Consider the following 26,504-nt stretch of genomic DNA (forward strand, 5'->3'; position numbering starts at 1 on the left):
CCAGGCTCCCGAGGCCGGGACTGGGCCCGGTCTTGCCTGGTGCCCCCCCAGAGGGCTCCCTGGGGGCGTGGGAAGGGCGACTGCAGGGGTGCTTCGGGGCGTGTGCACACGTGTGTGCGTGCACAAGTGTGTGTGTGCATGTGCAGAGGTGGCAGCAGGCACAGCTGAGGGCCTGGCGGGGACCTGGGTGGTGGACGTCCCAAACCACCCCCAGGGCTCAGCCGTGGTCCCCGGGTCCAGTGTGGGTGGCAGACACCGGCCACACCCCCGCCCTTGGGGTGCTGACAGGTGCCGACAGGTGCCAAGAGTGTGGACACATGTCACATGAATCCTGCCACTCGCTCGCCGTGTGACCCGGCCCCTGTCACTGTCTCTCCCTGTGCCCCCACCTCCTCATCTGTGAGGTGGGGGTGCTGGGGAGCCCCCCCAGAGGCTGTCCTGGGCTGATGTGAGGGGTGCGGGGAGCCGAGAACAGACCAGATAATGCCCAGCAGACACCCCTTCCAGACCAGGGGGGGCCCCCCAGCTGCCTCCGGTCCCCTGAGGCCCCCACAGGCTTTCCCTGAGCCCCACAGACCCAGGTGTCTGCCTGAGGCTCCCGACACCACCAGGCCACCTGTGCTGGCACCCCAGCCGGAGCTCAAACCCCGCTCTGCCTCCGACGACGGGCTGTGTGGCCCGGGGAGCTGCCCCGTCCCCCCGAGTCCCTACCTTCACCTGAGGTTTGGGAGAGCCAACCCCACCCAGAGGGGCCCAGGTGAGGGTGAAGGGAGGGGACCGTGGGCACACGCTGGGTTTGGGGTCGCAGCCGGGACCCCGAGCGGTAAAAGCCAGTGTGCAAACGGCCAAGCACCGGGGGCCAGGCTGTGCAGCCAGCCACGAGGGCAGCACGAAGAAAGGGCCTTGGGGGGCCAGAGAGGTGCTGTGCCCCGTGGGGGGCTTCAGGGAGGGGGTGACCTTGAGCTCCGCCTGGAGGGGCAAGGCGGTTCTGGTAGGAGGAGGGGATGTGGGGGCAGGGAAGGCATTCAGAGCAGCAGGGGGACCTGGACGCCTAAAAGCAGCACCCGCTCCGTCCCGCCCCCCACCCCCAACACTCAGGCACAGGTGGAGCCTGAGCCCCTCGCCCACCCCCGCACAGCAGAGACCGGGTCCGGTTTCTGGCCGGAGGGACTCGGGCCTCTGGGACTGGGAGGCACGCCCGGAGAGGGTGCAGCTGCTCGACCTTGGGCTGGGGGCTGGGGGGCAGCCTGGGGGCCGCACGGTGGGCTCCCAGACAAGCCTGCCCCGCCCCGTGGGCAGCCTCCCAGTTCCAGCGGGGGAGCCCGCCACCCACAACCCCCACGCTGCCCACGGCAGCTCAGAGTCCCCACGAAAGGCCTCCAAAGACGGATACAGTTTGGTCAGTCTCAGCGGGACGCTGGCAGATTTGCAGGGAATTGGTTATTCACGCCCAAAACGACGGTAAATCTTGCCTCCACAGATGCTGCTGCCCGAGAAGCTGTTTGCCGGCCACAGCTCCCTCGGCCCGGCGGGCCCCGGGCAGGGAACCAGGGAACTGGGAGATTCACACGCGCTGGGCAGAGCCCACCAGGCCGGCGGCCGCTGTCCTCGGTGCTGAACACGCGTGTCGCGGAGGGAGGGGATGGTGACATCCGGCGGCCCCCGAGGCCACCTCAGAACGGCTGGGCAGCCCTGGCCACCCGTGGACGGCGGTGGGAGGGGCGGGCTGGGCGTGCGGGAGAGCGGGTCTCCCGGACAGACGCTCACAAGGGGGTGGCGGGTGGCAGACACACACGCAGCGACCCCCAGCGGCTCCGAGGGCGTCCGCACAGTGTGTCCGCACAGTGTGTCCGCACAGTGTGTCCTCACAGTGTGTCCGCACAGTGCGTCCTCCGTCCTCGCAGGAACTGAGCCCAGCTGTGCAGAGCGTCACCCTGCTGCCTGCCCTCCCCTCGGGGCCGCAGCCCCTGGCTCCCCCTTGCGCCTGCTGACGCCTCCTCAGGAGAACCGTGAGCCCCCCCCCCCCCCCGCCCCGGGGTCTGCTGCTGGGGCCCCGAATGCGTTCCTACGCACGGCAGCCTCCCCGCCCAGACCAGGCTCCGGGGTGAACGGCACTGAGCTTCGGAGGGGAGGCCCCTTTCTCTGAGTGCTGGGGCGCGGCCCTGCTTCCCGGGGGTCCGAGGCTCAGTGGGTCCCTCCGGCCGGGCGGTGGCTCCGGGTGGGGGCGGGTGGCTACGAAGCATCCTGGGTGCTGTGTGCCTGTCTGCCCCCCTCGGCTCCAAGAGGCCGGGAAGGGCGCCTGCTCACGGCAAACTTGGCACAGTCCCAAGCGCTTTCTTTCTAAACATCCCGGACGGACACTAAGGGAGAAGGCCGTCGTGCCCTCGTGGCCTCCCCCCAAAGCCCACACTGGCCCAGGAGGCCGGGGTCCTGCCGCTCCAGCTGGGGGCTCTGACGAAGGGCGGGCGGCCCGGGGCTGGTGGCCTCGCGGCCCGACTCCGGGGCCTGGGTCTGTGCTCCCTTCACGCCCACGTTCCGTCTTCCAAAGCGCGCCGGCCCCAGTTTTCAGGCAAGAGCAGCCCTTGCAGCCGGCTTAACGTCCGGACCATTGGGAAAAGTGTGAAACAAAACCGAACCAGTCGGCCCCTCCCCGCCGCCGCCTCACTCGGCGGCAGCCTTGTTCACACCCGTGTGCACGCGAGCACGGGTGGACGCTTTACCCCGATCGTCCCGACACGGCCTCTCGGCGCCCACCTCCCAGGCGTTTCTGCCCGGCCCACCGGACCTGCCGGCAGCCTGTGCAGTGACTGCGCTGAGACCCCCTCCCGGACCCCCCTGTCCTCCTGCCCAGGAGTCCCTGCCCCCAGGCGTCCCCCCTCCAGGCCCAGTTCAGACTCCAGTGCACGGGGGGTGGGGGGGTGATCAGGCCTGCCTGAGTGGGGTCATGGGGTGGGGGGCTGGGCTTCCCTGCCGGCCCTCCAGCCCAGCGCCCCCCCTCCTGCGACCCCTAGGGAACCCATGGGTGCCCGTGGCAAGCCCACTATGAGGACGAGGGCACTGACATCCAGGGACGTGCTGTCTCTTGCTCAAGGTCACCGCAGGCCCGGGTGCCAGGCTGCAGGGGCACCGCCCTCTGCCCCTCACAGCGCCTCTCGGGGCGCTGACACCCCCTCTGCTCTGCCCCGCAGCACACCCGCGCCACCCCACTCGGCCGTCGGCCCCAGGGGACCCGTCCTGCCCCCCGGGGGCCCGCACAGCTCGGGGCTGGCGGCTGTTCCGGGTGAGCCTGCACTGCCAGGGGCCTCCCCGGGCCCTCTTCCGAGCGCCTCAGCGGGGGCGGCCCCCCTGCGCCCCCGCCTCCCGGGAGAAGTCACCTCCTCTCACCCCGCCCCGCGCTGTCCTCCCGGCGTCCTCGGGGGCCTGCCCCGAGGGGGTGCTGCGCCGGGGCAGGGCGGGGCGGGGCGGGGGCAGAGCCCGATCTGGAGGGAGCTGTCAAGGGCGAACAGAAGCAAGTCCCCCGGCTTTTGTTCACGTGCCCAGTTCTGGCCCCGGCTCTGGCCCCGGTTCTGGCCCCGGTTCTGGCCCAGGGGAGCCAGCTCTGAAGGTCAAGGACACGAGCACGGGCTGGCGCGGGGCCTGCCGGGAGTCCCCGTGTGCACACGCCCGTACACGCATGCACACGCCCGGCAGGGACAGGCTTCACGGGCTCGGGGCCCCTCCCCACAGCCACCCCGGAGCCGCCCCCGCACGGGGCGGGGGAGGGGGAGGGGGCAGGGAAGATGGAGCGGAACCGGCGTGGGGAGGGGAGCGGGGCCCCCAGGGGCGCGCCGCGCAGGGCGTCCGGAAGGCCTGCTGTCCCGGCCTCTCCGACCGCAGCCCCGAGTGGCCGTGCTGTCTGGTTCTGGAATCTTCCGCTGCGGTGCTGGAGACCCAGCTTGGCCATTCCCTGGGCAGTGGTGACCTGGGGGGGGGGCACTTTGTTTGCCTGCCCCGTGAAACGGGGCTGAACGGTGGTGGCCCGTGACCGTGAGGCTGTGCGGGTGGGGGCGAGGAGGCCCCGGGAGCCGGGAGCCTCTGGGCTGCCTGCCCCTGTGTGCCCCAGCCCCCAGCCCGCCAGGCCCTCACTTTAGAGACAGGCCCCAGCCCCCACCCTTCCCCAGCCCGGAGGCGGCAGGATGCGGCGGAACTTGGCAGTTTCTAGAATTTACTCCAGCGCTTTCCAAGGAAAGAAATGAGGCAGAGGCCTCAGGGGGCTCTCAGGGCCAGCGTTAACTCCCACTCCCGCCCGCCGCCTCCCGCCCACCAGGCCTCAGACCCCCACGGCGCAGGGACCGCCGTGTCCCACCCACAGAGGGCCAGACGGAACCTCGGAGAGGGGGCAGGGCCTGGGCAGGCCTCCTGGACGGACTGGGGGGGGGGGGGCCGGGTCTACGGTGGCGGCTCGGGGCTCACGGCGGGGTCTGCACACAGGCAGGGATGATCTCTGCGCCCCTGGTTCTCCGCTCAGGGAGACGCCCGGCCACACCTGGGACCCCCCCTTCGGATGCACACGCAGGCCGACCCTCGCCACAACGCCACTCTCGCCTTCCCCGAACCCCCCTCCCCCCGGGGAGGGGCCCGACCCAGCAACGGGCCCACTCTCCCCTGAAGCCGGCTGCGGCCCCCTGGAGCCGCGCCCTCCTCGCCCCAAGTCCCAGGGCGGGGCATCGCGGGAAGCGCCAGCCAGCAGCCTGGCCGCAGCGGCAGTTACGAGCGTGTCGTTATTAATTATTAATGTATCAATACAATTAATGCAGCGCCTCATGAATAACCCATGTGCCGGAGCTCCGGTCTGTGGAGGGCGCGTGGGGGCGCTGCCAGGGCCTGTGGGCAGACGGGGGGGAGGGGGTCCCCAAATACACGGACTCTCTGCTCCCAGTTCGCCGGGACCACGAGCGAAGCGTCTCGGTGGACTTGCCGAGACTCCCGTCACTGGGCCCCTCGGCTCGCCCAGGGGCTCCGTTCCCGGGCCCAGTGGGGGTGCGGGCCTGGCCGCCTCCTGGGTGCCTGCGCCCCTGCCCCCACTGCCCCCCGCCCCCAGCCCCCGGACAGGCAGGGAGGGCGGCTGCCGGGAGCTGTCCCCACGCGGGTCCTGAAAGCCGTGCTCCACCTCCCCGTTCTCACTGCTCTGGACCCAGCCCTGCGCCCCCACCCCACCCCGGCAGAGTCCGCAGACGCCGAGGACGCGACCCAGTGTGCCCAGGGCCCTCCGGCACACCGTCGGCTGGGCCTGAAACAGACGGTCCCCAGCCCCTTCCGGTCCGTGAGCGGCCCCTTCCCAAGCCAGGACCCCCGGCACAGGGGCGGGGGCACGTCCCACGGTGGGGGGGGTGGCAAGGACGCTCAGGACATGCACACGCAGCTGCTGTTTTTGTGAGGTTGTTGGGACAGACGGCATTGACCAGAAACGGGGCCACATGAACAGCAGACGTGACCTTCGCCGAGAGTGGCCCGAAGGTCGGTGCCGGGGCTGGGAAAGGGGCGCACCTGGGACAGCTGCAGTTACTGAGCATGGGATCTGGGGGGGCAGCCAGGGGAGCCCTCAGGCAGGCAGGAGACCATGGTCACTTTTCTGGAGGTGACGGACGGTGCTCCCAGGTCACTAGGGGAACTGGGTTTGCCCATCCCAAGGGCTCCCCAGACCCCCTGCCCCTGATTCCCCACCGGGGACTGGCAGGCCAGGCCGCACGGGACACGGCAGGGCGCGGGTGGAGGTGGCCGGCACAGGCTCTCTGGCCCCATCAGCGCCCCCCGGGGTCCTGGTCTCCCAGTGGGACAGCCGGGTGTGGGCGGGCCAGGCCTGCAGCTACTGGGTGGGCGGGCGGTGGGTGGAGGTGCCCCACGCCCTGAGCTCTCAGGTAGTGCTGGTCTGTCCAATCCACGCCAGAGAGGGATCCCAGGAGCCAGGGCCCGCGGTGGCAAGGACAGGTGAGGACGCGAGACGCGCGGTCCTTGGGGCGAGCTCCCCACTCCGGGTCCAGGGGTCGCGATCACTCTGAGGGTCGTGGGACGCACTGCGCAGGCGGCTCTGCGGTCAGGGCCTCCCTGACAAGGCGGAGTGGGAGGTGGCACCCTCCCCCGGGTTTGCGACCAAGGCCCGGCGTTCTCGGCGTCATTTTTCAAAGTGGACAGACCCCCGCTGGGCCCGCCCGCAGCCCCCGTCCCGTCCCCTGCGGCTGATGTCAGTGTGACACCTTGGCGTCTTTGGTGTGGCTCACGAGCAGGCTTGGGGGGCGGGCCTGGACTCCTTACTGAGCCCCCCTCTTCCTCCATGCCGGCCAGAGCCCCCCTCCCCACGCCCTGCTGGGACGGACTCTCCCAGCCCCAGCCCTGACGAGTCCTCCCGACGCGGAGCCAAGGCCCCTCTGCCTCACAGCCCTGCTCCTGCCCATCCCCCCACCCCCGCCTCACTCCCACCCTCAGGAGGATGGGCCCTGGAAGGAGGGGCCCGGGTTGGAGCAACTTCCTGGAGACTGGCGCCACTGTGAGACCGGCTCCCAGGAAACTGGGCTGCCTGTGGGGGAGCCAGGTCCACAGGCAGCCCAGAGAGGCCTTGTCCTCCCCCCCCCCACCGGGGTGGGCAGCCCCCACCTGGCCTCAGAGAGCACCCGGAGGGGCTGTCCTGGCTCGGCGGACGCTGGGGCTGGGCCACAGTGGGTGAGGGGCTCCTGGGGCCTCCGCTGCCGTTCGCCACACGCCCACCGCTCGGCTGACGCCACGGGGCTGGTGGGCTCACCCACGCACTCAGCTCAGCCAGGGGAGCAGGGGAGACCGGGGGGGGGGCTGAGAACACGTGTGTGTTTGTAAATGACGGGGACAATCACAGGGAGGGCAGCCCTGGCCGGTGCAGCTCAGTGGGCTGAGTGCAGAGTCGCCGGTTCAATTCCCAGTCGGGGCATGTGCCTGGGGTGCAGGCCAGGTCCCCAGTAGGAGGTGCATGAGGCGACCACACATGGATGTTTCTCTCCCTCTCTTTCTCTCCCCGTTCCTCTCTCTCTAAAAATAAATAAAAATTAAAAAAAAAAAAAAAGCAAAGGGAAAGTAACATTTTGTGACACATGAAGATGCTACGGAATTTGAGTTCGAATCCCGGGCAGGAAGGCTTCCCGGCGGCCCCCCTGCCTGTTTGCACCCGTGGCTGCTGAGTGGGGCCGTGTGGCTCCCTGCCGGCCCTCGGGGCCCTGCTGCTTGCTGGGCGCAGCCGGCTTCGCGCTTCCACTCATGGAACCCACAGCCCCCGGTGTGGTCACCAGGGCAGCCTGGGGTCCGTGCGGTGGTCCGTGCCGGGGACCCCCCAAAAGGCCCCAGGGTGGGGGGGGGCAGAAACAGGCTGGTGGATGCGATTCAGGAGCTGAAGCCCCCAGTCTGGGCGGAGGTGGGGACAGCCTCAGGCTGGGTGGTCCTTCCGTTCACGGGGAGGCTGGGAGCGAGGAGGCCCTGGGCCTTGGGTGCCGGGCAGAGACTGGGTTGGACCCCGCAGGGACCCTCATTGTGGGTTCCCCCTGCCCCCACCCCCCTGCCTGCCTTAACCATCGTGGGCTGCCGAGGCTCTGCCTGCTGGGGGTGGTCCCCCTGCAGCCACCACCCGGTCATTGCCACCGGCAGGTGCCACACAGGCCAGGGTCAGAGCCCAGTCTCCCAGCCGGTGCTGAGTGGACGCGCGGGTTCTGGTCCCAGCCCCGGGGCAGTGCCGGCCACCACACCGGCCACCACAGCAGATGGACCTGAACCATGCCTAGTCTCCGGAAAGCTCACCGGTCAGCTGCTTGGGTGCCGATTGGGGGGGCAGAGGTTCCCGGGCCTGAGGACAAGGGTGGGTGGGTGCCCGGCTCGGGGCTCAGTCGGACGCCACATTGCACACCGGGGGCTGTGCCCAGGAGGGGGCGGGAGGCCGGCCGACCAGGCCACCCACTCCCCCTTTGGAAGAATTTCCCAAGTCGCCCCCCGCCCCGGGACGGGCCCCGGCCCCCCTCCAGACAGCGTCAGCGTCCCCTGAGACGTGCCCCAGAGAGGGCGGCGGCCCCGGGTGTCTGTCTTCCTGGGAGTGGGGGCAGGGGCGGCAGGGAGAGGTGTGACAGCGGGGGTCCCCCCTGGGCCCCCCATCCCTCCACTCCTGGAGGAAGTGGGGCCCCCTGCCTAGAGGCCACCCACCGGGAACCTGTGAGCTCATGGCGGCCCCTCGGGCCCCCCAGCACCAGTCCACCTGCCCCTGGTGCCAGGCCCCACCCAGGAAGGGCATGTGTGTTGGTGTCTCCCCAAAGCTCAGCACCCCAAAACGGAGAGCAAGGCGTCCACCTTGCTATCGGCAAGGCCTGTTTTCCCTGTGGTCCTCTCACAAAAGCTGGCTGCTCCCTCAGATGCACCCCAGCTTCCCTGGGCCCTGGGGGCGGGGCCTCGGGGCCCAGCCCTGCTTCTTCTGTCCTCCCCCACCCCCGGGGAGCCCCGCCTGCTGGCCGTCCGGGAACCTGAGTGACCAGAGGGACACTAGGACGTGCAGGCCACCTGCCTGAGCCTTCCTGGCCGCCTCACAGGGACCCTCAGGTCACCGGCTAGGGGGTGCCTGGGGGGCGGGCCCACAGTGAGCAGGCCCCACGGGGGCTGGGCTCCAGGACACACATTTTCAGGGAGCACCGCGGTGTGGAGACTATCATTTATTTCCTCAGCGGCCGGACACAGACTCAGCGGCCACTCTGCTGGCCCCCCGGGGGGGATGGGGGACATGGGGGGCAGGGGAGGCCTCTCCGAGTACCCCCCACCCGGAGGAGGGCAGGCGTCTCAGTCCTGCGGCCTCCGGCCTCCGGCCTGGATGGGGTGGGGTTCGCTTACTTGCAGTGACCGGCCCTGCCGGGCCTCTCTCCGCGAGGCCGCCGTGACTCCTGCCGGGCGTCGGCGCGATCAATGCGCAGCTACAGCTGGTTGAAGGGGACCAAATCCATTGAACAGTTGATTTGGTTCCATTTTACCAGCTTTAGCAAAGCATTCGGCTCCCGGGTCCGCGGGGACCGGCGGCGGCGTCCACGGCGACGATGGTGGCTCCCGGAGCGACGAGGGATGAGCTGGGCCCCCCGAGGCGCCCGCCCTGCCGAGGGGCCCCTTGGGTTCTGCAGGGCCTGAGCGTGAGGGGGGCAGCCAGGACGGGGGTGTGGCGGGTCACAGATCGGGAACATGCAGCCACACTCACACGCACAGACATGCACACGCTCCGACACACAGACACGCATCCTCCCAGCCCCCTGCTGGACTCACCCGCGGGGCCCCCTGGGATGTCCGGAGGGGCCACAGGCAGAGGCCCTTCCCGTCGATGACGCGACCCCACCCTGCCTGTCCCCTGCCTTCCGTCAGGTGCCCAGGGCGCCCTGGTGGGGGGCGCGTCCTGGGGAGATGGGGCCCCCACATGTGTGGGCCCTCGACCCCCTCTGCCCGACCAGGACCTCGGCTGGAGCCGGGGCAGGACCGCCCCTCAGCCCCACCGGGCCCCGGCACCGACTCAGGGGACATGAGCTCGGCCTCAGAGCACCAGCTTCCCTGCCAGCACCCGTGCGCCGGGGTGGTGGATGGCGAGGGGACAGCAGCGCCGGCAGGGCTGGGGACTCGAGGTTCCGTGTATGTGGAGGTCCCTCCGGGCACAGGCAGGCCTGGCCGGCGGGGTGGCCGCAGTACCCCCGGCTGCCCAGCTCAGCACCCCTCTTTCTCTGCCCCTCCCGGTGCTGCGGGGACGGACACTCTGGCCGTGGGCGCAAGGGTGCAGCCTGACACCGGCCCTCCAGCCCCCACGCCCCCCACCTGCGGCCCCCTCCTCGGGGTGCTGAATGGGACTGCGCCACAGACACCCCTCTGCCATCGCCTTGACCTCCCGCCTCCAGGTCAGCCCCCTGAAGGTCACCGGGAGCCCAGGGTGGGCTCAGAGCCTCCCAGCCCCGCGTCTCCAGACCAGACAGGTGGCCCCCGGGTGACAGCGAGGGCGGCCGGACCCAGCTCCGCAAACACCTCTCTTGCTTTACCTCCGGAAGCACAGAGGTAGGGGCAGACCCACGGGCCGGCCCCACCGACGCACCGGGGAAGAGAGCGAGGAGCCCCGGGCAGCTTCCACCATCCCCGCTGTTACCCACGGAGCGCAGATGCGACAGGAAGTGACCCCCCTCGGGCTGACCGAGCCGCCAGGGCTGGGCGGAGGGCAGACGGCCGGGCGGCTGCACCTGGGGCCGGCCACCCCCAGCCCAGCCTCTCCGAGAAGCCCCACAGCCAACACTGCACAGCCCACACCGGGCAGGGGGCGCCGGTGGGCCCCCCGCTGTTTGATTCCGCGTGTCACCCTGGCCGGGAGGAACTGCCCCCAGATTACAGGCCTCTGCTCCTGCCGCAGGGCCTCCCACGGGGCCTGCCCCACACGAGTCCCGTCCACCTGCGGCCTGGCCAGGCCCCGCTCAAAGCCATTCAGACGCCAAACCAGAAGGAGTCGGATCACCAGGCCCGGGCTGGGGTTCAGGGCCAGGGGTCTCCAGCAAAGGCCTGGAGGGTCGGCATCGCCGAGACGCACCGTGAGCCCAGGTCCCTTCGCCACAGACCCCCCTCCTCCCCACATGGCGCGTGGCCATGCAGCCTCAGGCGACGGCGGACGCGCCGTGGGCAAGCTCACACAGAGCGCCCCCACGGGGCCGTGCAGTGGGGACTCCCGACCTCCTCCCAAGTCCTGTTTCCTTCCCCTCTGAAAAGGGCCGAGACGCTGGCATCGCACGGGCCGAGGCTCAGAGGCCAGGCGCCTTCTCGGGCCCCAGAACCCCTGAAGCAGGAGCAGGGGTCCCAGAACCCCTGCTCCAATCCCAGGCCCTGCGCTCCCCTCCCCCCGTGACCCCCCGGCAGCCTGAAGCCCCCTGGCTGCTCCCGGGCCACGGGACCCCGGAGCCCCCCACAGAAGGCAGGCGGCGCCCCTGCCGAGCCCTCCCCGAGGCCACAAACCTGCCGCCACGCCTGCATTCACGGGGCAACGCCTCCAGCCGGAAGACACACTTGCCCAGGGCCAGCCCGGGCCTGGCCGTGCGTTTGCAGGCCCCGTCCCCGCCTCTGTCGTCCTGTGGGCACAGCAGAGGGAGACCGCGGCTTGTGCCGTGGGGGCATTTTATGCACCAAACAATTAACTTGGTTTTAAAACATCTGCTGATGGAATCATCCCGCACGGGAAGTACGCTCAGCATTTTTAAGCACCAACTGACACCAGACACGGGACCTGCTGCCGAAAACACCAGCAGCCCTGCGAAAAATCAATAGAAAATTAGACGCTCTGAAAACGCAGCGTGTCCAATTAGTTACGACCGGGGACTACGGCGGTGGAGATGGATCCGGAGCTCAAGGGGTTCCCCCACCAGAGGCACCGCCTGAGGAGGCTGGGTCCCGCCACCGAGGCCTGGCCCCCGCACACCCCCAGCCGGGTGGTCACGTGCCAACACCTCTGGGCCAAGCAGCAGCTGCCGCTGCCTCCAGGAAGCCCTCCTGCATTTGATCAGGGCCCCAGTGCCAGACTTTGGACATGATAAGCAGGATCTAAACACCCCGTGGCCCTCCCACCTCGAGGCTCCGGGGTCTGACCTTTGGTGGAGCAGAGGATGACCTTGGACTCTGCAGCGCCCCCTAGCTGGGGGTCCTGGGGATTGCCTTGGCCTCTCTGAGCCTCAGTTCCCCACACGGAGGGTGCCAGCCCCAAGTGGTCTCCTGGGATTGCCACTTCATGCCCCTGTCAGCAGGGGACCCCGGCCATGTCCCTTCCTTGGGGCAGGGCGTCCATTTCAGGCAAAAGCACACAGGGCCCTCCTCCCCAGGAGAACGTGTCACTGACCCCAGCATCCGGAGTGACAACAGGCCTCCAACCTCTGTTCAAGGACAATCAGCAGCCAGGCACGCCTGCCAGAAAGACACTGCCCGGGGAGGCCACGTGGCAGAGGCGAGGCTGCCGCTGCACCGGCCATCACAGGCACAGGCCCCAAGACAGACGCCAGGGCATGCCAGGCTGGTGGGCCCCCCAGCCTCCAGCCCCGTCTGAACACCCATCTGGCCGGGCAGGTCCCACCGGGGTGGCAGCCCTCCTCCGTGGGCCCCGGAAGCCGCCGCCACCTCATATCTGGTGGCTTTTCTGTTTTTGTTGTTGTTGTTACTGTTGTTGTTTTTTACTATGGAGCTTTTAAAACTTAAACATTCATAGCCCACTGTTTCTCCAGCAGCAACATTACCTATTAGCACTCGGATTCACCACTAAATTAATTTTTAATTTCAGATTTCAGTTAATTATTAAAATAAATAGCAAAGACTTATGGTTAGCCCCAGGAGCGTGAGCGGGCCTGGCCAGGCGGGCAGGAGGGGCCTTCCCGGGGGCCGCTGGGGGCTGCGGGGGGTTGGACGGGGGTGTCTCCGGGGGGACTCCAAATTAGAAGGTGAGAGAAGGGCCCCCCTAAACCACACTGTTCCTTACTGTCACCAACACTGACCCAGCCAGACACCCAGCAGGACACACTCGGCCCAGTGTTGTGACTTTTCTCTCTATTAAAAAAAAAGTATTATTTCTCAACCCTGATAAAAGTTTAATTCAGAGTTGTGCGGGATTTTAATACACTTGTCAGCAGCAGAGCAGGGCAGATGGATGGGACCCCTCCTGGAGATCAATTCCGCCTCAAACAGACCCACGAGCGGGGGACAGGGCGTGCGGGGGGTGCAGAGGTCACAGAACTGCGGAGCTTTCTTTGCCGAAGCGGCAGGATGGATTTCTGTGTCTTATCACCTGGAAGACCGGGCCGGCTCCCGCGGCATAATTTAGGGAAAGAGATGGGCCTGGCCGAGACCCAGACCAGAGGGCCCTGAGGTCAGGAGCGGGGCCGGCGGCTCAGGAGCACATTCGTGGCCGGTGTGACCGAGACTGGGAAGGCCACCTGGCATCCCGTGCTCCTGCCTGGGCTCAGGGCGCAGGGGCGGCCATGGCTGCAGGGCACCCAGCGAGGCCACCGCGGGCCTGGGCTGCCTGCCGTGTGAGGCCCGAGCGACACACGCAACGGACATGGGGCCCTGCACTGGAGAAGGGTGCCCGGCTGGCCCCCCGGCTTCCTGAGGGAGGCGTGAATGACGCAGCCGTGTGCCCTTGGCCACCGGCCGGCCCCCTCAGCTGGCTTCGGGCACTCAGCGGGTCCCCCCACTCCCTCACTCAGTATCTGAGGGCCTCTGCTCACAGGCCTGGGGGGTGGTTTGAAATCCACCATCAGAGGGTCGCTTCTGGGTAAAGGTGGAGGGAGAGCAGGGGCCCTGGGAAGGAGGGGACGAGCCCCTGGCCTGTGGCTGCGCAGCCTCTGGGTCACGGCGCCGCCGTCTGGCACAGGAGGGAACGGCCGGTGGCAGACCAAGTGGGGGGCAGGGGACCCTGGCGACAGCCTTCGCCTGCTGCAGGACAGAGCCGGGGGCAGTGCCCACAGCCCCAGCCCGGGGTGCGGGCCCTGGGGCTCCCCAGGCCTCGGCGGGCAGAGGTCCCGCCAGACCCTCGGAGATGGACGACAGGAGGTCTCCGGGTCCCGCCTGGGTCTGCCACCTGCAAAGGGGCAGGTGAGGGGGCCAGAGCTCAAGACCTCGCCTGGGCTGGCCTGGCGGGCCACCCCAGCTTCAACTGCGGGCGCTGCGGTGGCGGGTGGGGTGCAAGGGGCCCCGCCTGAGCCTCCCCGGCCCAGAGTCACCCCAGTCCAGCGTCTGCAGGAGGACAGCTGGGAATGCGGACTATTTATACCGGCCGCGGCGGGCGGGCGGCTGGAGAGACAAGCAGCCCGGGGGCCATATGTGGGCATGACCGACGGCGCGCAGGCCGCTGAGGGACACGGGCCCAGACCACGCGTCTGTCCTGGGCGTCCTTGAACCTCCCGAGGCCCCGCTGACCCCCCTCCCTGTGATGGGCTCCAGGGCAGCTGCCTCCTCTCCTCCCCGCAGTTTAAAAATACCCCGGGTCACTGTCCCCTCGCCCTCAGCTGTCCTCCGCGCACCTGCACGCTCAGGCACACCCGCGTGCCCCGACCCCAGCTCCTCACCGGCCCCACCCCACGCTCGAGGTTTAACCCCGTGGGGGGGGGGCCAGACTCCCGACCACCAGGTCCTTCGGGGGTCCGCCCCCCCCCCCCAGGATGGGGACACGCCAGGGACCTGCCCACCGGTCCTTCCGCACTGGGCCTTCTCTCTTCTGTCCTCCCCCCGGGCTGGTCGCCTCTCGGCCCTGTGTCCCTGGCCCTCCGGGTCCCGTGCACCCAGCCGGACCCCCTGGTGGCGCAGGAAGCAGACCTGACCTGAGTCTCAGCGGGGCCTCTGAGAAGCGGGCAGCCTGTTAGCCAGCGCTCCAGGGAGCCTCTGCAGAGCTGGCCCTCCTGTCCCCGCCCCGGAGACGCGCAGCCCTGCATGCCGCCTGCAGCTGCACCGGCACTGCAGCACCCCGGGCAGCAGCTCTGCAACAGCCTGAGTGCCCGCCGCCCGCTGCAGTGCAGCGCCGCCCCCTTGCCCAGTGGCCGGCCTGCCCGCCCGGGTCCGAGCCGGGCCCTGAGGCAGTCCCCACTGGGCACGCCGGAGCACAGCCCAGGGCAGCTGTGCCCGGCCGGGTCCCGGGCCTGCAGGCAGCGGGGGAAGCCCAGAGCTGGGCGAGGGGGAGCAGACAGACAGCAGAGCCACTGGGAGTGCGGAGGCCGTGCCCCAGGCCCCACCTAGGGTGACCAAAGGCAGTGACCAGGGTCCTCAGAGAGCCGGTGTGTCCCCTGTCGGACGTGTGTCCATCGGGAGAAGCTGAGTCAGCACGCAGCTCCTCTGACCAGGGACCCCGCTGACCCTTTATGCAGAAGTGGCTGCAATGACTGCAGCTCCACTGGCCCCGCCCACCCACCACAAGGCCCCGCCCACTCGCCACAAGGCCCCACCCATTGCCAACTGGCCCCGCCCACCCCACTTTCCTGCCTGGCAAACCTCTCCACACCCCAACTTCCGGCCGTGCCCTGGCCCCAAAGACTCCTCAGGTTCCCTCATTTTCCATGCAGGGCATTTGGGGGGCGTCGTGGGGGCCTATTTGCAACTCGGGCGAAGTCCGCCCCCACTGACCGCGCGGGGGCGGCGCCGGCGCCGGTCCCGCGGTCCCGCTGTCCCGCTAACCCCGCCAAGCGGTCCGCCCGTCGACACAACGCCCTGCTCCGGGACTGACCGCCTTAAAATAACCGCACGTGCCCCCTGCGCCCGGCTCCCCAGCTTCAGGAGCGGGGGACTCGGAGACCACAGGCCCCTGCCGGCGACACCAGCCCTGTGCCCTCCGTCCCGGCTGTGGCGGTCTCCCTTGGGGGTGCAAGTTCCACTGGCAGCGTGCGCTGTGGGCGGAGAGTGCAGGCCGACCAGCCCCCTGCAGGCAGAGCCCCACCCCTCCCAGAGCTGCCGCCGCCGCCGGTGGGACTGGGGCCTGCCTCGGGCCACCGCGGGACAACCACTCCGGACCCTTCCGCCGGCAGCCGCCCCGGGTGCTGCCCGCTCTGAGAGCTCAGAGAGGGAGACACAGCCCCCTCGCCCAGTCCCCGCCCCACAGACACCCACCTGGTGGCGGGGCAAGCCCCCCGTGGGTCCTGCTTTGATGCCACCAGTGCACACCCTGGCTCCCTCCCTCAAACCTGGCTGCCGGTTTGGGGTGCCCGTGCCGTCCTGGAGAAGCCCCCCTGGGCGAGGCTGCTGCTCCCCTCCTCCTTGGCAAGGAAAGGCCTGACCACCGGTGGCTGTCCTGGGGCTCCCAGGCCCCGCCCCCTGGAAAGCCAGACTCGGACCCCCAAGTGCAGATGCTGCAGCCGGGTGTGGGCAGCAGCCCCCAGGATGAGGGGCCCGCCGTGGGGAGGGGGCTCTGGCCCGCCGCCTGTCTGAGGGGTGCCTTCTGCACGCGGCGGGTCCGGAGACCGCGGACGGGCAGCTCCTGGCCGAGCAGGCGGCGGTGGCCCTCTCCCTGCCAGCGCTCCTGCTCCTGCTCAGTCCCGCCGAGTTCCGGACGCTAATGCTGTCGTGCGAACGCCACATCCTGCCATAGTGTCCTGATGGGTGGCGGGCGCGGCCAGAGGAAGGGCGGGCGGCCTGCGGCCGGGCTGCGGCCGGCCCTGGTGGGCGCACACCTGGCTACTTCCCTCCTTGCGGCCGGAGCTGGAAGCCAGTGGGGAAGAAATGACCTTCCCGGGGACACGGACGGGCCCCTCCAGGCCCGGCGGCCAGAAGGAAGGCAGCGGCCGAGGACAGTCCTACCTGGCCCTGCCGGTGGTGGGGGGGCCGGAGGCGAGGGGCCCGAACATCGGGAAGCACCCCAGACCACAGAGCCCTCCCGGACCTTGACTGCGGCCAAGTGCCAGCGGGGAAGCAGCCTCTTGTCCTTGTCCCAGCCAGCTTGGCAAGGCCTCGGCGGCACAGGGAGCCTGGCTGCCCCTGTCCGACGCTTGCAGCAGAGAGGGAGGGCCTGCTCCCCCCACCCCCAGGGAGGAATTCCTGCCAAAGCTCAGGCTGAGGGAGGGGCGGGGGCACCTCTGTGGGCCCAGGGCAGTGACCGCGGGGCCGAGGGACAAGCGGAGGTGTCACACACATGGGGACAGCAGCCTCGCGTCCGGAGACGGCAGCAGGACATGCCCTGGGCTGCGTGGGCCCCATCGGGGGTCAGAGGTGGACGCCGGCACGCACCCCTCCCACTGCAGCCCGGTGCCACCGGCCACCCCGAACCCTCTGCCCTCGGCCCCCGCTCGACCGCCAGCACTGCGGGGACCGGCCGCGCACACTGGACACAGTGTCTCGGCGTCACCACCCAGCCGCGGGGTCCACAGGACGTCACCCCAGCCCGAGGGGCCTGGGTCCCACACGCCACCCGCACTAAGCGGCCGGCGTTGTCCTTCACGGCGAACTCGCTTCTTCTGCTGAGTCGGGGAAAACAGGGAAAAGGGGGCTGGGGGGGCTGGGGTGGGGCGCGGGGCCCGGTGGGCTCACCCCAGCAGGGCCCCGACTCAGACCTCCACTGCCTGTGGTCACTGCCGCGGAGCCCAAGGTGCCCTCAGGTGCTGGGAGGGAGGGGCCTGGGGCCGCAGGCGCCTCGGACCCTGCCCTGGCAGCCCCCGCCCCTGAAGGTCAGAAGGTCAAGCTGCACGCGCCCGGTCACCTCTGCCTCGCCGGGCGGCCCCCGAGGGCACGGCCTCAAGCCAGCCAGCGCCGTTCCGCGGAGACACCCCTCGGCCGCCAGCCCGCCCTCCCCTCGTCCCTCCGCCGCCCGCCGGCCTGTCCTCCCGGGGGCAGGGTGCTGTCCCTGCGCCTCTGAGCAGCTGCTGTCCCCGCCACACACACAGCCCTTTCTGCTGGCCACGGGCCCGTGTCCGGGTGCCGAGGAGCGACACCCCCAGGGGCAGGCCGCCCCGCGTCCCCATCCGAGGCGCCCCCACGCACCCCCAGCCCCCGCGCCCGCCACAGGGCCGCCTCCCCTCTGCCGCAGTCAGCACGCTGAATATTTAATGTCTGACGGGTGCTTCCACCTGCTGACACAGGCAAAGTGACAGAACAATGCCGGCCAGGGACAGGGCCGTCACCGGGGCCCAGGCGGCCTGCCACCCGGGCCCGGCCTGGCCCGGCCGCCGCCGCCTGCCCGCCTGTCCCCCCGGAGGCCCCCTCGCTCCGGCGACCGAGTCCCCGACCTGAAATACATACTTCTTTACATTCCATAGCTTCGCAGGTCATATGGGCATATAAAGAAGTATGTCTCCCGGGCGGGTAGTTCCACGTGCGCAGCTCCGCGGGCGCAGGCGCGGCCCCGCGGCGGGTGGGGGGGGGCCGCACGGGCCTGGGTTTCTGCCCGCCCACACCCCGGAGCCCGGCTCCAGGCACAGCCCCGCCCTGGGCTCCCACCGTCCCAGGGGCTCTGCGGGCCGGTCCCTGCGGCCTCAGCACCCTCCCTCCCTCCCTCCCCCCTCCCTCCCTCACACAGGCAAAGTGGGGGCGGCAGAAGCAGACCACGCACCCCAGAAAGTCTGGAGAACCCCCTCGATCCCCCGACAGCCGTGGAGTGTTGCATCAGGGGGAAGAGAAAGGACCCAGGCTGCCACTCCCACCCTCAGCCTGGAGAAGGGGGTGCCCTGCTCGCCCCCCCAGACGGCGACGAGCCCAGCCAGCCCCCTCCCTCTCCCCAGCCCCGCCACGCTCGTCCCGGGTGGGGGGTGGGGGGCACAGAGAGGACCCTCATCCTGAGCAGCCGGGGAGCCTGACGGCCAGGGCCCACGGGCTGTGCCCTCGCCGTGGGCCCAGAGGGAAGGCGGCCCCAGGAGACCCGAGGCAGGGGCAGGGCTTACCTGGGCGTCGGGCACCTAGGGGGCAGCTCCCTGGCCGTGTGCCTCCAGGAACGGGCGCCCAGGGGTGGGGCTCGGGGCTGCTGTCTCTGAAGACCTGCGGGAGGATCCCCGTCGCCGGAGGGCAGTGACAGCGGCTGGGAGGTGACCCTCGGCCGGCCCCCTCGGACGGCCGGCTCCCTCGGTGCCGGAGCCTGGTCGCAGAGCAGACGCCGGCCCGGCGCGGGGGACTGGGCTGGCTCCGCTCCCCCATGTCTCCTCCTCCTCCACCGCTGTCTTCACCCTCTCCCTCCCTTCCTCTTCTGGCGTCACCACCTCCGCCGAGGGCCCTGGGACGATGCTCGCACCGGCCGGCGGTGCACGGGGGCACCCGGGCCCTGGCCCTCACCTGGCCCCGTGCGGCCTGTGCCCAGCCCCCGCCGGGGCTGATCAATACCAATTTCCAGTCAAACGCAGGGCCACCTTCCTGTTAATGAATTTCCCCCGTGTCCACTGGCTTCTAATGAACCCGCTAAAGAGGGTTTAAGTAAACTTAGCAAGTGGCGAGCGAAGCACGTTTGGAGACTTCCTGTGCCAGCACTTCCTCCTGCGTCTCCAGCCCGTCCCTGCGGTGGAGGCGTCCGGGCCCCTCTCCCCGGCTCCCGCGGCCACCCCGCGGCCGGGCCCTCGAGCACTGCGGCCAAGCCCGTCCGCGGGCGGGAAGGGCAGCCCCCCATCTGGAGGAGGGGGGAGCCCACGGGTGCCGGGAGCAGTGTGGGAGGTGACCCCGGCACCACCCGGGGGAGGCCGGGGCATGAGGGGGTCACTCACGGTGGGGTGCCCGCAGCGGCGGAGAGCAGGGGGGCCGCTGGCTGGGGTGGGAGCGGGGCGCCCAGCGCAGACACGGGTCCTGGGCGGCTGGGTCCCTGTCCTGGGCCGCTGGGAGCTGGCCCTGTCGTGGGGACCGGACCCCGGGCCCGAGCGTGCAGCCAGTGCCCTTCCCGTCAGAGGACAGGACCCAGGTGCCCTGCCTGTGCCCCCCGGACACGGCAGCCCGCCCGTCCCTGCCAGGGTGACCCAGGGAAGGCATGGGGACGCGAGGTCACCGGGCAGAGTGTGCGACGGTGACTTCTCAAGCCCCCGGCTGGGGTGTTGCGCGGGGGTGTGGGAGCAGAGCTGCAGCGGGCACCCCGCTCACGGGCAGGAGCAGACAGACACCAGGAGTGCCGGCCCACTTCCGTGCGGTCACTCCGCACCCTCCTCTCGCCAAGGACACAGCGGGCAGCTGGCAGGCCTCGCACCCCTGTGTGCCCCCTCTGGAGAACTCCCCCTCGTGAAGGGGGCCCAGGTCTGAACATCGCGGCCACCCCCTGACAAACGAGACTCAGTGGCCACTGCTCAGGCTGGGCCCCCCCTCGCCCTGTCTCCCAGGCGCCCATGTAGACGGTGTCTGGAGGTCAGGGGACGGTTGGGGGCCCCAAGGCCTGGGGAGTCGCCCCGGGGCCAGCAAGAGCCCCTGTGAGCTTCCACCTGCTCACAAATGAACCTCGGCTACTCGGGAAAACTTTTCCATCTGGACGGAAAGGAAGCACCAAGCCCCCTCCCAGGGGCCCTCCCCGGCGGTGAGCTGGCACCTGGACCCCCCGGCCCCCCCCCGCCCCCCCAGGACCCCCCAGCCCCGCGCGGAGCAAATGTCCTGTTCCCCTGCAGAGACCTCGCCCGCCGCACCGGCCAGGCGCCCCAGGCTCCGCCCACGCGCACCCCGCTGTGCACGCCCAGCATAGAGACCCCCCGGGCCCCGGTGGGAGCCACAGAAGTCCAGAGACCCCGCCTGGGGCAGCGCCGCCGCCCCGCGCCAGGGCCCCGCCCCGCCCCGCACCGCTGTCAGTGCGGCGAGTCCGAGGTAAGTTCGGCCGCTCGCTGGTCTGGGCGGCGCTCTGTCGCCCGGGGCGGGTTAACCGCGCCCGCCCCCACCCCCGCGCCGCGACCCCCGTCCGCCCGGCGTCGGCAGGCGGCTGCTCGCTCGCCAGGCGCCCGCCTGTCAAAGTTCGCGCATCCCCGCTGGGCGCGCCCCGCCGGCCCTGCCGGCTGCTGGCTCTGCAGTTTTCCGAATGCGGACGCCGCCGCGAGCCAGAGCAAACTCCGAGGCGCCCCCGCCGGGGCCACGCGGCCCGCGCCGCGGCTCCCCGCGCGCCGGGCACACCCCCACCGCGGCGCCGGCAAGTTTTCGGGGGTGGCAGGGCGGGCAGCGCGGGACTCACCGAGGAGCCCCTCCAGCCGGGCTGGCGACGCCGGCGGCGGGCGCAGGGTCGCGGCTCGCGGTACGGTGCGCCCCGCGCGGCGCTCCGGGAGATGCTGCAGCCGCGGCAGCGCCATCCACCCTCTCCCGGAGCCAATCGCGAATGCAGGGGTGGGGGAGGCCGGAGCTCCCGACGCACTCGCGCCTGGGGGTGGGGGAGGCTGGGAGAAAGAAGACACCGGCACCCCCTCCGCGCACCCCTGCCCTTCCCCCAGCCCTCCGGCCACAGCGCAGCCGGGGCAGGCAGGGAGATCTTGGGCGCGGAGAGGGAGCGGGGAGAGGGGGAGGGCGGGCGGGAGGGGGGACCGCGGAGCGGCGGGCAGCGCAGAGGTGAGGAGAAGCTAGCGCCCCGGCCCCCTCACACCTTGAGCCCCTCCCGGCCGGCGCCGGGCTCCAGCCGCCCGCGGGGCGCTCCTGCACCCCCAGCCGGGGTCAGCGCAAGGTAGAGGTCAGGCTGGAACAAAAGGGGACACCCGGGATGCGTGCAGGCTCGCACAGGCGCGCAGGCGGGGGAGGGGACCGTGGGGAGGGCTGGCCCCAGGGCCCCGGTGGGCGTGGGGCCCCCCTGGTGTCAGGAGCGGGCCTCACCTTGGCGGTCCTTATATACCCGGCCAAGCATCCCAAACACGCGGCCGGCCGAGTGGCCCCCTCGGGCTCTGCTCCCTGACCATATTTAGTCAAGCAGGGAAAAAATAGCCCGTCAGCTGGGCTGCCGGCTGGCCGGCCACCGGGAACAGGGTGGGTGCGCCAGCACCATTGACGGCGCCCCGGCCCGGGCTGCCATCGCGGCCCCTCGAGGCCCCTCCCCACCAGCCTCCCACCGGCTGTCCCTGCCCCGCCGTCCCCCTGCTATTTTTAGCCGGGCCCTGCACGGAGGCCCTCTCGGCAGCCTGGCACGGCCTCCCGGGCCACGCAGCCCAGTCCCAGGGGTGCCCTGGGGAGACCCAGGTGACTCCCGGGGCACGGGGTTGGCCAGAGGAGCCGGGGCCTCCTTCCCGCTCTCGGCCTCCAGCAAGCTGGGCCCCACCCACCTGGTGCCCCCCAGGCTTTGCCCTTCTGTCCATTTTGGGGATCAGGTCAGGTAGTGACGGGCCGCCCAAGTCTCCGGAGGCTCCCAAGCCAGCCCTGAACAGTGACGCCCACAGGTCACCTTGGACAGGAAGCCAGGCCGATGAGCTGCCACACGCCACCAGGCCCGCAACCGGGCATGTGCATGCTCGGGAGACCAGGAGACCACGCGCTGGTCGCTGCCGAGGCGCCCTTGTCCGGGGTTCACGCCCCAACAGTGCATGGGGCGTGTCCTCACAGGGCCGGCTGTCCCCCACAGCTGAGTGAGCTGGGCAGGTCTCCCTGCCTTTCTGGGGGCCCCAGGATGCCGGACAGGGGGCCGAAGCAGTAGGGTGGGCCCCCTTCCCTGGCGGCCAGCAGTGGCCTGCAGGAGCTGGGGCGCAGGGGCCGAGGGTGTCTCTGTGTGTCCTGACCAGGTGCAGCCCAAGGCCCCAGCGACCCGCTGTGATTTCACAGCCCTCCACCCTCCCCTGAGCCCTGGGCCCCTGCGCCCCGGCTCCGCGGGCACTCGGGGAGGGCGTCTGGGCCAGAGGGCACCAGCCTCAGGACTCAGGGTGCAGAGGGGACCTTCTCCGTGGCTCACCCCTGGGATCCGCCCATGCCCCACACCAGGCCAGGAGGGCAGGGAGGGTGGTGGGGGCTCGGCTGCCTTTTGGAGGAGGCTCTGGACAGTGTGTGTGTGGGGGCAGGGGGCCGGGGAGGCAAGGCCAGGCCAGCCCGGCGGGCCAGACCCTGGGGAAGCCTGGAACGGCTCGGGGGCCACGATGGGGACACACGCGGGCTCTGCTCCCAGGCCCCCGGGCCCAGCTGGGGGGCCGAGGTCGGTTCTCCCCGAGGGCGGTGGGCGCCCCGAGCGTCTCCAGCTGCCCCCACCCAAGCACTTTCCTGGAAACCAAAGAGCCCCTTGGCCTCCAGCTGACAGAGGGGCAGCAGCTGGTGTGGGGGGTGGCGTCGGAACTGCCCACGCCCACCTGTCCCCTGTGCCCCGTGTGCCCCCGGCCCCGTGCCCCGTGCCTCTCCTCTCGGCCCTCCCGCTGCTCCGGGCAGGCTGGCTCCTGTCAGCGATGCTCTGAGGCCCAGAGGGAGGGGGTGGGGCAGGCCCGGCCGTGAATCACCTTCGCGGTCACCCTCCCGACGGCGGCCGGTGCTCACAGGCCCGGGCGGGGGGCCAGGGGTGTGGCGGGTGTCTGGAGGTGCCCGAGGTCCCCAGGACAAGCCGAATGACAGAGCTGTCTGTGCTCGAATCCAGTGTCTCTGGGCACCCCAGGGCTCCCTGGGGATTGATTGTCTGTTGGTCTTCAAAGCAGCGCTAAGGGGTGGGCACCCTATCACCCCACTTCACCAAAGAGGAGCTGGGCTGGGAGGGGTCCGACTCACCCAGGGCCGCAGGGCTGGGGGCAGTGGTGGACAGCCCGGCCTCTGCTTCCTTCCAGAGCCCCGTAAAGACTGACCCAGGGGGCCCTGTCTCGGGCACCTGCGAAACCACCCAGGGCGACCGCCATGCTGGGGAGGGAGGCCCAGAGCATGCCAAGGCCCCACCGGGGCCTCCTCCCGGGTGTCCTCGGGAAGGCGGCAGAGGGTCCTGGCGCAGAGGAGCAGAGCAGCAGCCAGCAGCCCCCACAGCCTGCCCCTCAGTGCTGCCCCACCAAGGGCGGGCCGCCCTCGCAGCCAGGTGGGGGCCAGTCCTCCGGGGTGGGTGGCTATGAGCGCCCCAGCCAGGCCGTGCGGCCCCCACGGCTGCCGAGAGCCCGCAGCACCGTGGCCCGGCTGCAGACGCACACCCCTGCCTGACCCTCGGCGGTTCCCCCGCTTTCGGTTTCAGCGGCCACGCCTGGGCCGCGGCTCCCGTGCTGGGCGCCGGCAGGGAGGGTGTGCAGTTCAGCTGGTGCTGCTCAGGGTGAGGGATCCAGGGGGCATGGGGAGGGGGGGCCCGGGCTGGGTGGCCCAGGTGACGTCAGGGCGACAGACCCACGGCCGGCGGGCAGGGGCAGGGCCACTGCGGAGGGAGCGCGGTGGCCAGGAGCCCAGGCCACCAGGCCGCGGGCTCAGACCCCGGAGGTGCGGCGCTGTGTGGAGGCTGCTCCGGCTCTAGGCGGCCCTGGAGAGCGTGCCCGCGGGAGCTGCTGACTGAGGGGAGGTGTTCGTGAGAAAGGGGTGTCAGGTGAGGGCACCCAGGGGTCTCTTTCCTGCGTAAGAGAAGCAGGTGGGAGGGAGAGTCTTCACGGAGGGGAGGGGAGGGGAGGGGAGGGCAGGCGGCCACAGGCCTGAGGTCCTGTGCAGGAGGCGCTGTCCCCGGGGGAGGTGCTGCCCCGCGGCAGAAGGGGGGGCCTGAGCGGGGAGGGCAAGGCCGAACCCCCCCCCCGAGCCTGGAGCCCCACTGCGCACCCTGGGGGCCCAGGGATCGGCCAGGGTGGCTCCGGCACCCCGCCCGCCCCGGCGGGCCCGAGAGCGGAGCGGAGGGTGGAGCGGCGTTTCCTGGAAGCCGAGGACGGTAATGGAGCCCTGAGCACGCCCCTGGGGGCAGTGGCTTCGGGCTGAGAGCGTTTCCGGCAGCGCGGTCCCCGGGGCGCAGGCCGGGCGGTCCTTGCTCTAGCGTCCCCTCTTCCTGCCGGAAGAGAGAGGGCTCAGGCCTGGGAAGACCCCAGCGGGGCCGGTTCCAGCCCCACCCAGTGCCCCCGTTGGGGTGTGAGCCCCAATGCGCGGTGGAGGAGGGTTCGGGGTGCACGGGGCGGGGGGCGGTGGTGAGAGGCACCTCTAATGCCCCTGAGCCTCCGCGTCGCCGTCTGGGACTCGGGGGCCTGGCCCCTCCTGGGGGGTGGCCTCGGGGCTGAGCCGAGGGGTGGGCTCCGCAGGGGCTGACGCTGTGCTGTGCACTTTTGGGGGGCCAGGGCTCACTCACCCACCTCAGCTCCCACCACGCAGGGGCCGGAACGAAGGGGTGAGTGGACGCCGCGGTACACACAGCACCCGGCGCAGCGACGGGCCGGCACTCGAGTGCACGTCCCCCAGAGAAGACGGACGGCTGCCCCAGGCCCGGGGCAGGGGCTCGGAGTCCCTGGTCGCTGCAGAAGCGCGGACGAGAGCCGCGGTGAGGCGCGTCTTGTGGCCACCGGGACGGCCCTGGAGCCACCAAAGCCCCGCGGCGGACACCAGCAGTGTCGGCGAGGACAGGAAGGGGCCGGAAGCCCGCCCGGGGCCGGGGACGGCGGGGACAGGTGCAGGCGCACACGCAGGCGGCTCTGGCGACGGCTCTGGCGGCCCCTCGGCGGGTCGCGCTCGTTACACCCAGCGAGTCCCCTCCTGCGTGTGTGCCCAAAACTCGGAATCCGGACTCAGTCCCTCATGCACCGGCGTGAGGCGGAGACGGCCCCGAGGTGCGTCCCCCGATGACCGGACAGGCCAGCACGGGGGAGCGGAGCCCCGGCGTGGGGAGGGGGCGCTGGGCAGGTGAGCAGGCGGGACGCAGGGACAGAGACCGAGCGTGGTGGCCGGGCCGGGGGAGGGGATGCAGAGGGAGGATGTTACACGGATTCCACTTCAATTAAAGAAAAAATCCCTGGCTGGTGCCGCTCGGTGGATTGAGGACCAGCCTGCGAACCACAGGGTCGCCGGTTCGATTCCCAGTCAGGGCACGTGCCTGGGTTGTGGGCCAGGTCCCCAGCAGGGGGCGCACGAGAGGCAACCACACATTGATGTTTCTCGCCCTCTCTTTCTTGATCCCTTCCCCTCTCTCTGAAAATAACTAAATAAAATCTTTAAAAAACAAAAAAAAAATGGTAAGTCAAGACGAGTCAGGCACGGGGTCCGGCTTCTCCCCACTGACCCTCCGTGGGGCCTGGGCACGGCTCCGACTTTGCCTCTGCTGACACCTGGAGCCCCAGCCCCACTGGGGCGGCGGGGGAGACAGGGGAGGGGCAGAGAGGCCGGGGAAGACGGGCTGTCCCAGTGCCCCAGTCCCAGATCGGCTGGGGACTCTGTAGGGGACTTCACAGGCCCCGGCCCCGTTTGCGTTGGGAGTGTCCCCGTGGGGGACGGAACAGCGCCCCTCCCCACACAGGCCCCCACTCGGGCCCCAGGACCTGCCCACGGGGCATGCGTCATCTCAGCAGCCAAAGGGGCTTTGCAGGTGTCCCTCAGTGAGGGGCCCTGGTTACTAGGTGGGGCCACAGGGTCACCACGGTGGGGGGTGGGCGGGAGGGCAGAGGCGGGGGGGTGGGGGTGAAGTGGAGGCTCCAGCCCCTCCCACACCCGGGTTTACATCCCCAACCCCCGGAGCGGTGGGAGGGTAAAGGTGCCGTTTCAGACCGCAAACTGGGTGGCCGTTCGTCACGGCAGCCCCAGGGAGCCCACCCCCTGCACGCTCTGTCCAGGGGACCCCCCTCTGGACCCAGAGAGGAGAGAGCCTGCTCTGAGGGGGAGCAGAGCAGGGGGCGCTCACGGCGCACCTGCCCCCCAGAGACACCCACACATCTCAGGAAGGCCCTGGGGCTGGGGAGGGGCTGGTCCTGCAGGGGCGGCCAGGGAGGGGCCCACCCAGCCATCGATGGAGGTGAGGCAGCTGGAGGAAGCCCTGGCCAGCTTCCGGCGGCTCCCAGCAAACCAGCCCTTCCGAGTGGGGCTGGCCTGAGCCGGGGACCGGTGTAGGGGGCACCCTCAGCATGCAGGGGCTGCACCCACAGCCAGGAGCAGCCTGGGGCCTGGGTGGCAGGACCACGGCCCCCTCTGAGGCCCAGAGGGGCTCCTACGGCGGTGGCACTGGTGGGCATCTGCGCTCGGCCGGCGGAGAG

General features: G+C 70.6%; 2 protein-coding genes across 2 annotated transcripts; one reads left to right on the forward strand and one right to left on the reverse strand.

Moving 5' to 3' along the window:
• Window positions 1–12,664: 12,664 nt before the first annotated feature.
• On the reverse strand, window positions 12,665–21,567 carry LOC123815060 (homeobox protein CDX-1-like). The gene is made up of 4 exons (XM_045833218.1): window positions 21,014–21,567; window positions 20,612–20,794; window positions 18,375–18,468; window positions 12,665–13,600 (listed from the first exon to the last, which is right to left on the reverse strand). The coding sequence occupies exons 2-4, from the start codon at window positions 20,724–20,726 to the stop codon at window positions 13,219–13,221; spliced, it is 591 nt and encodes a 196-aa protein (XP_045689174.1). The 5' UTR covers window positions 20,727–20,794; window positions 21,014–21,567; the 3' UTR covers window positions 12,665–13,218.
• Window positions 20,753–25,426, forward strand: LOC123814973 (translation initiation factor IF-2-like). Its single transcript, XM_045833127.1, has 3 exons — window positions 20,753–20,760; window positions 20,879–21,091; window positions 24,640–25,426. The coding sequence occupies exons 1-3, from the start codon at window positions 20,753–20,755 to the stop codon at window positions 25,166–25,168; spliced, it is 750 nt and encodes a 249-aa protein (XP_045689083.1). The 3' UTR covers window positions 25,169–25,426.
• The last annotated feature ends 1,078 nt before the right edge of the window (window positions 25,427–26,504 follow it).

Source organism: Phyllostomus hastatus, unplaced genomic scaffold (assembly GCF_019186645.2).
Source record: "Phyllostomus hastatus isolate PE091 unplaced genomic scaffold, TTU_PhHast_1.1 phas_contig_17, whole genome shotgun sequence".
NCBI lineage: Eukaryota > Metazoa > Chordata > Mammalia > Chiroptera > Phyllostomidae > Phyllostomus > Phyllostomus hastatus.

What these genes read in the sequence shown, in the direction of transcription:
- LOC123815060 (XM_045833218.1), bottom strand. Translation starts at nt 20,726, where the DNA reads ATGGCGCTGCCGCGGCTGCAGCATCTCCCGGAGCGCCGCGCGGGGCGC. An exon ending in CCGGCTGGAGGGGCTCCTCG is followed by an intron (nt 18,469 to 20,611) that starts GTGAGTCCCGCG and finishes ATCCTCCCGCAG; the next exon opens with GTCTTCAGAGACAGCAGCCC. An exon ending in CCTAGGTGCCCGACGCCCAG is followed by an intron (nt 13,601 to 18,374) that starts GTAAGCCCTGCC and finishes GCCCCTTTGCAG; the next exon opens with GTGGCAGACCCAGGCGGGAC.
- LOC123814973 (XM_045833127.1), top strand. An exon ending in CCAGCCGGGGTCAGCGCAAG is followed by an intron (nt 21,092 to 24,639) that starts GTAGAGGTCAGG and finishes CCCACCACGCAG; the next exon opens with GGGCCGGAACGAAGGGGTGA.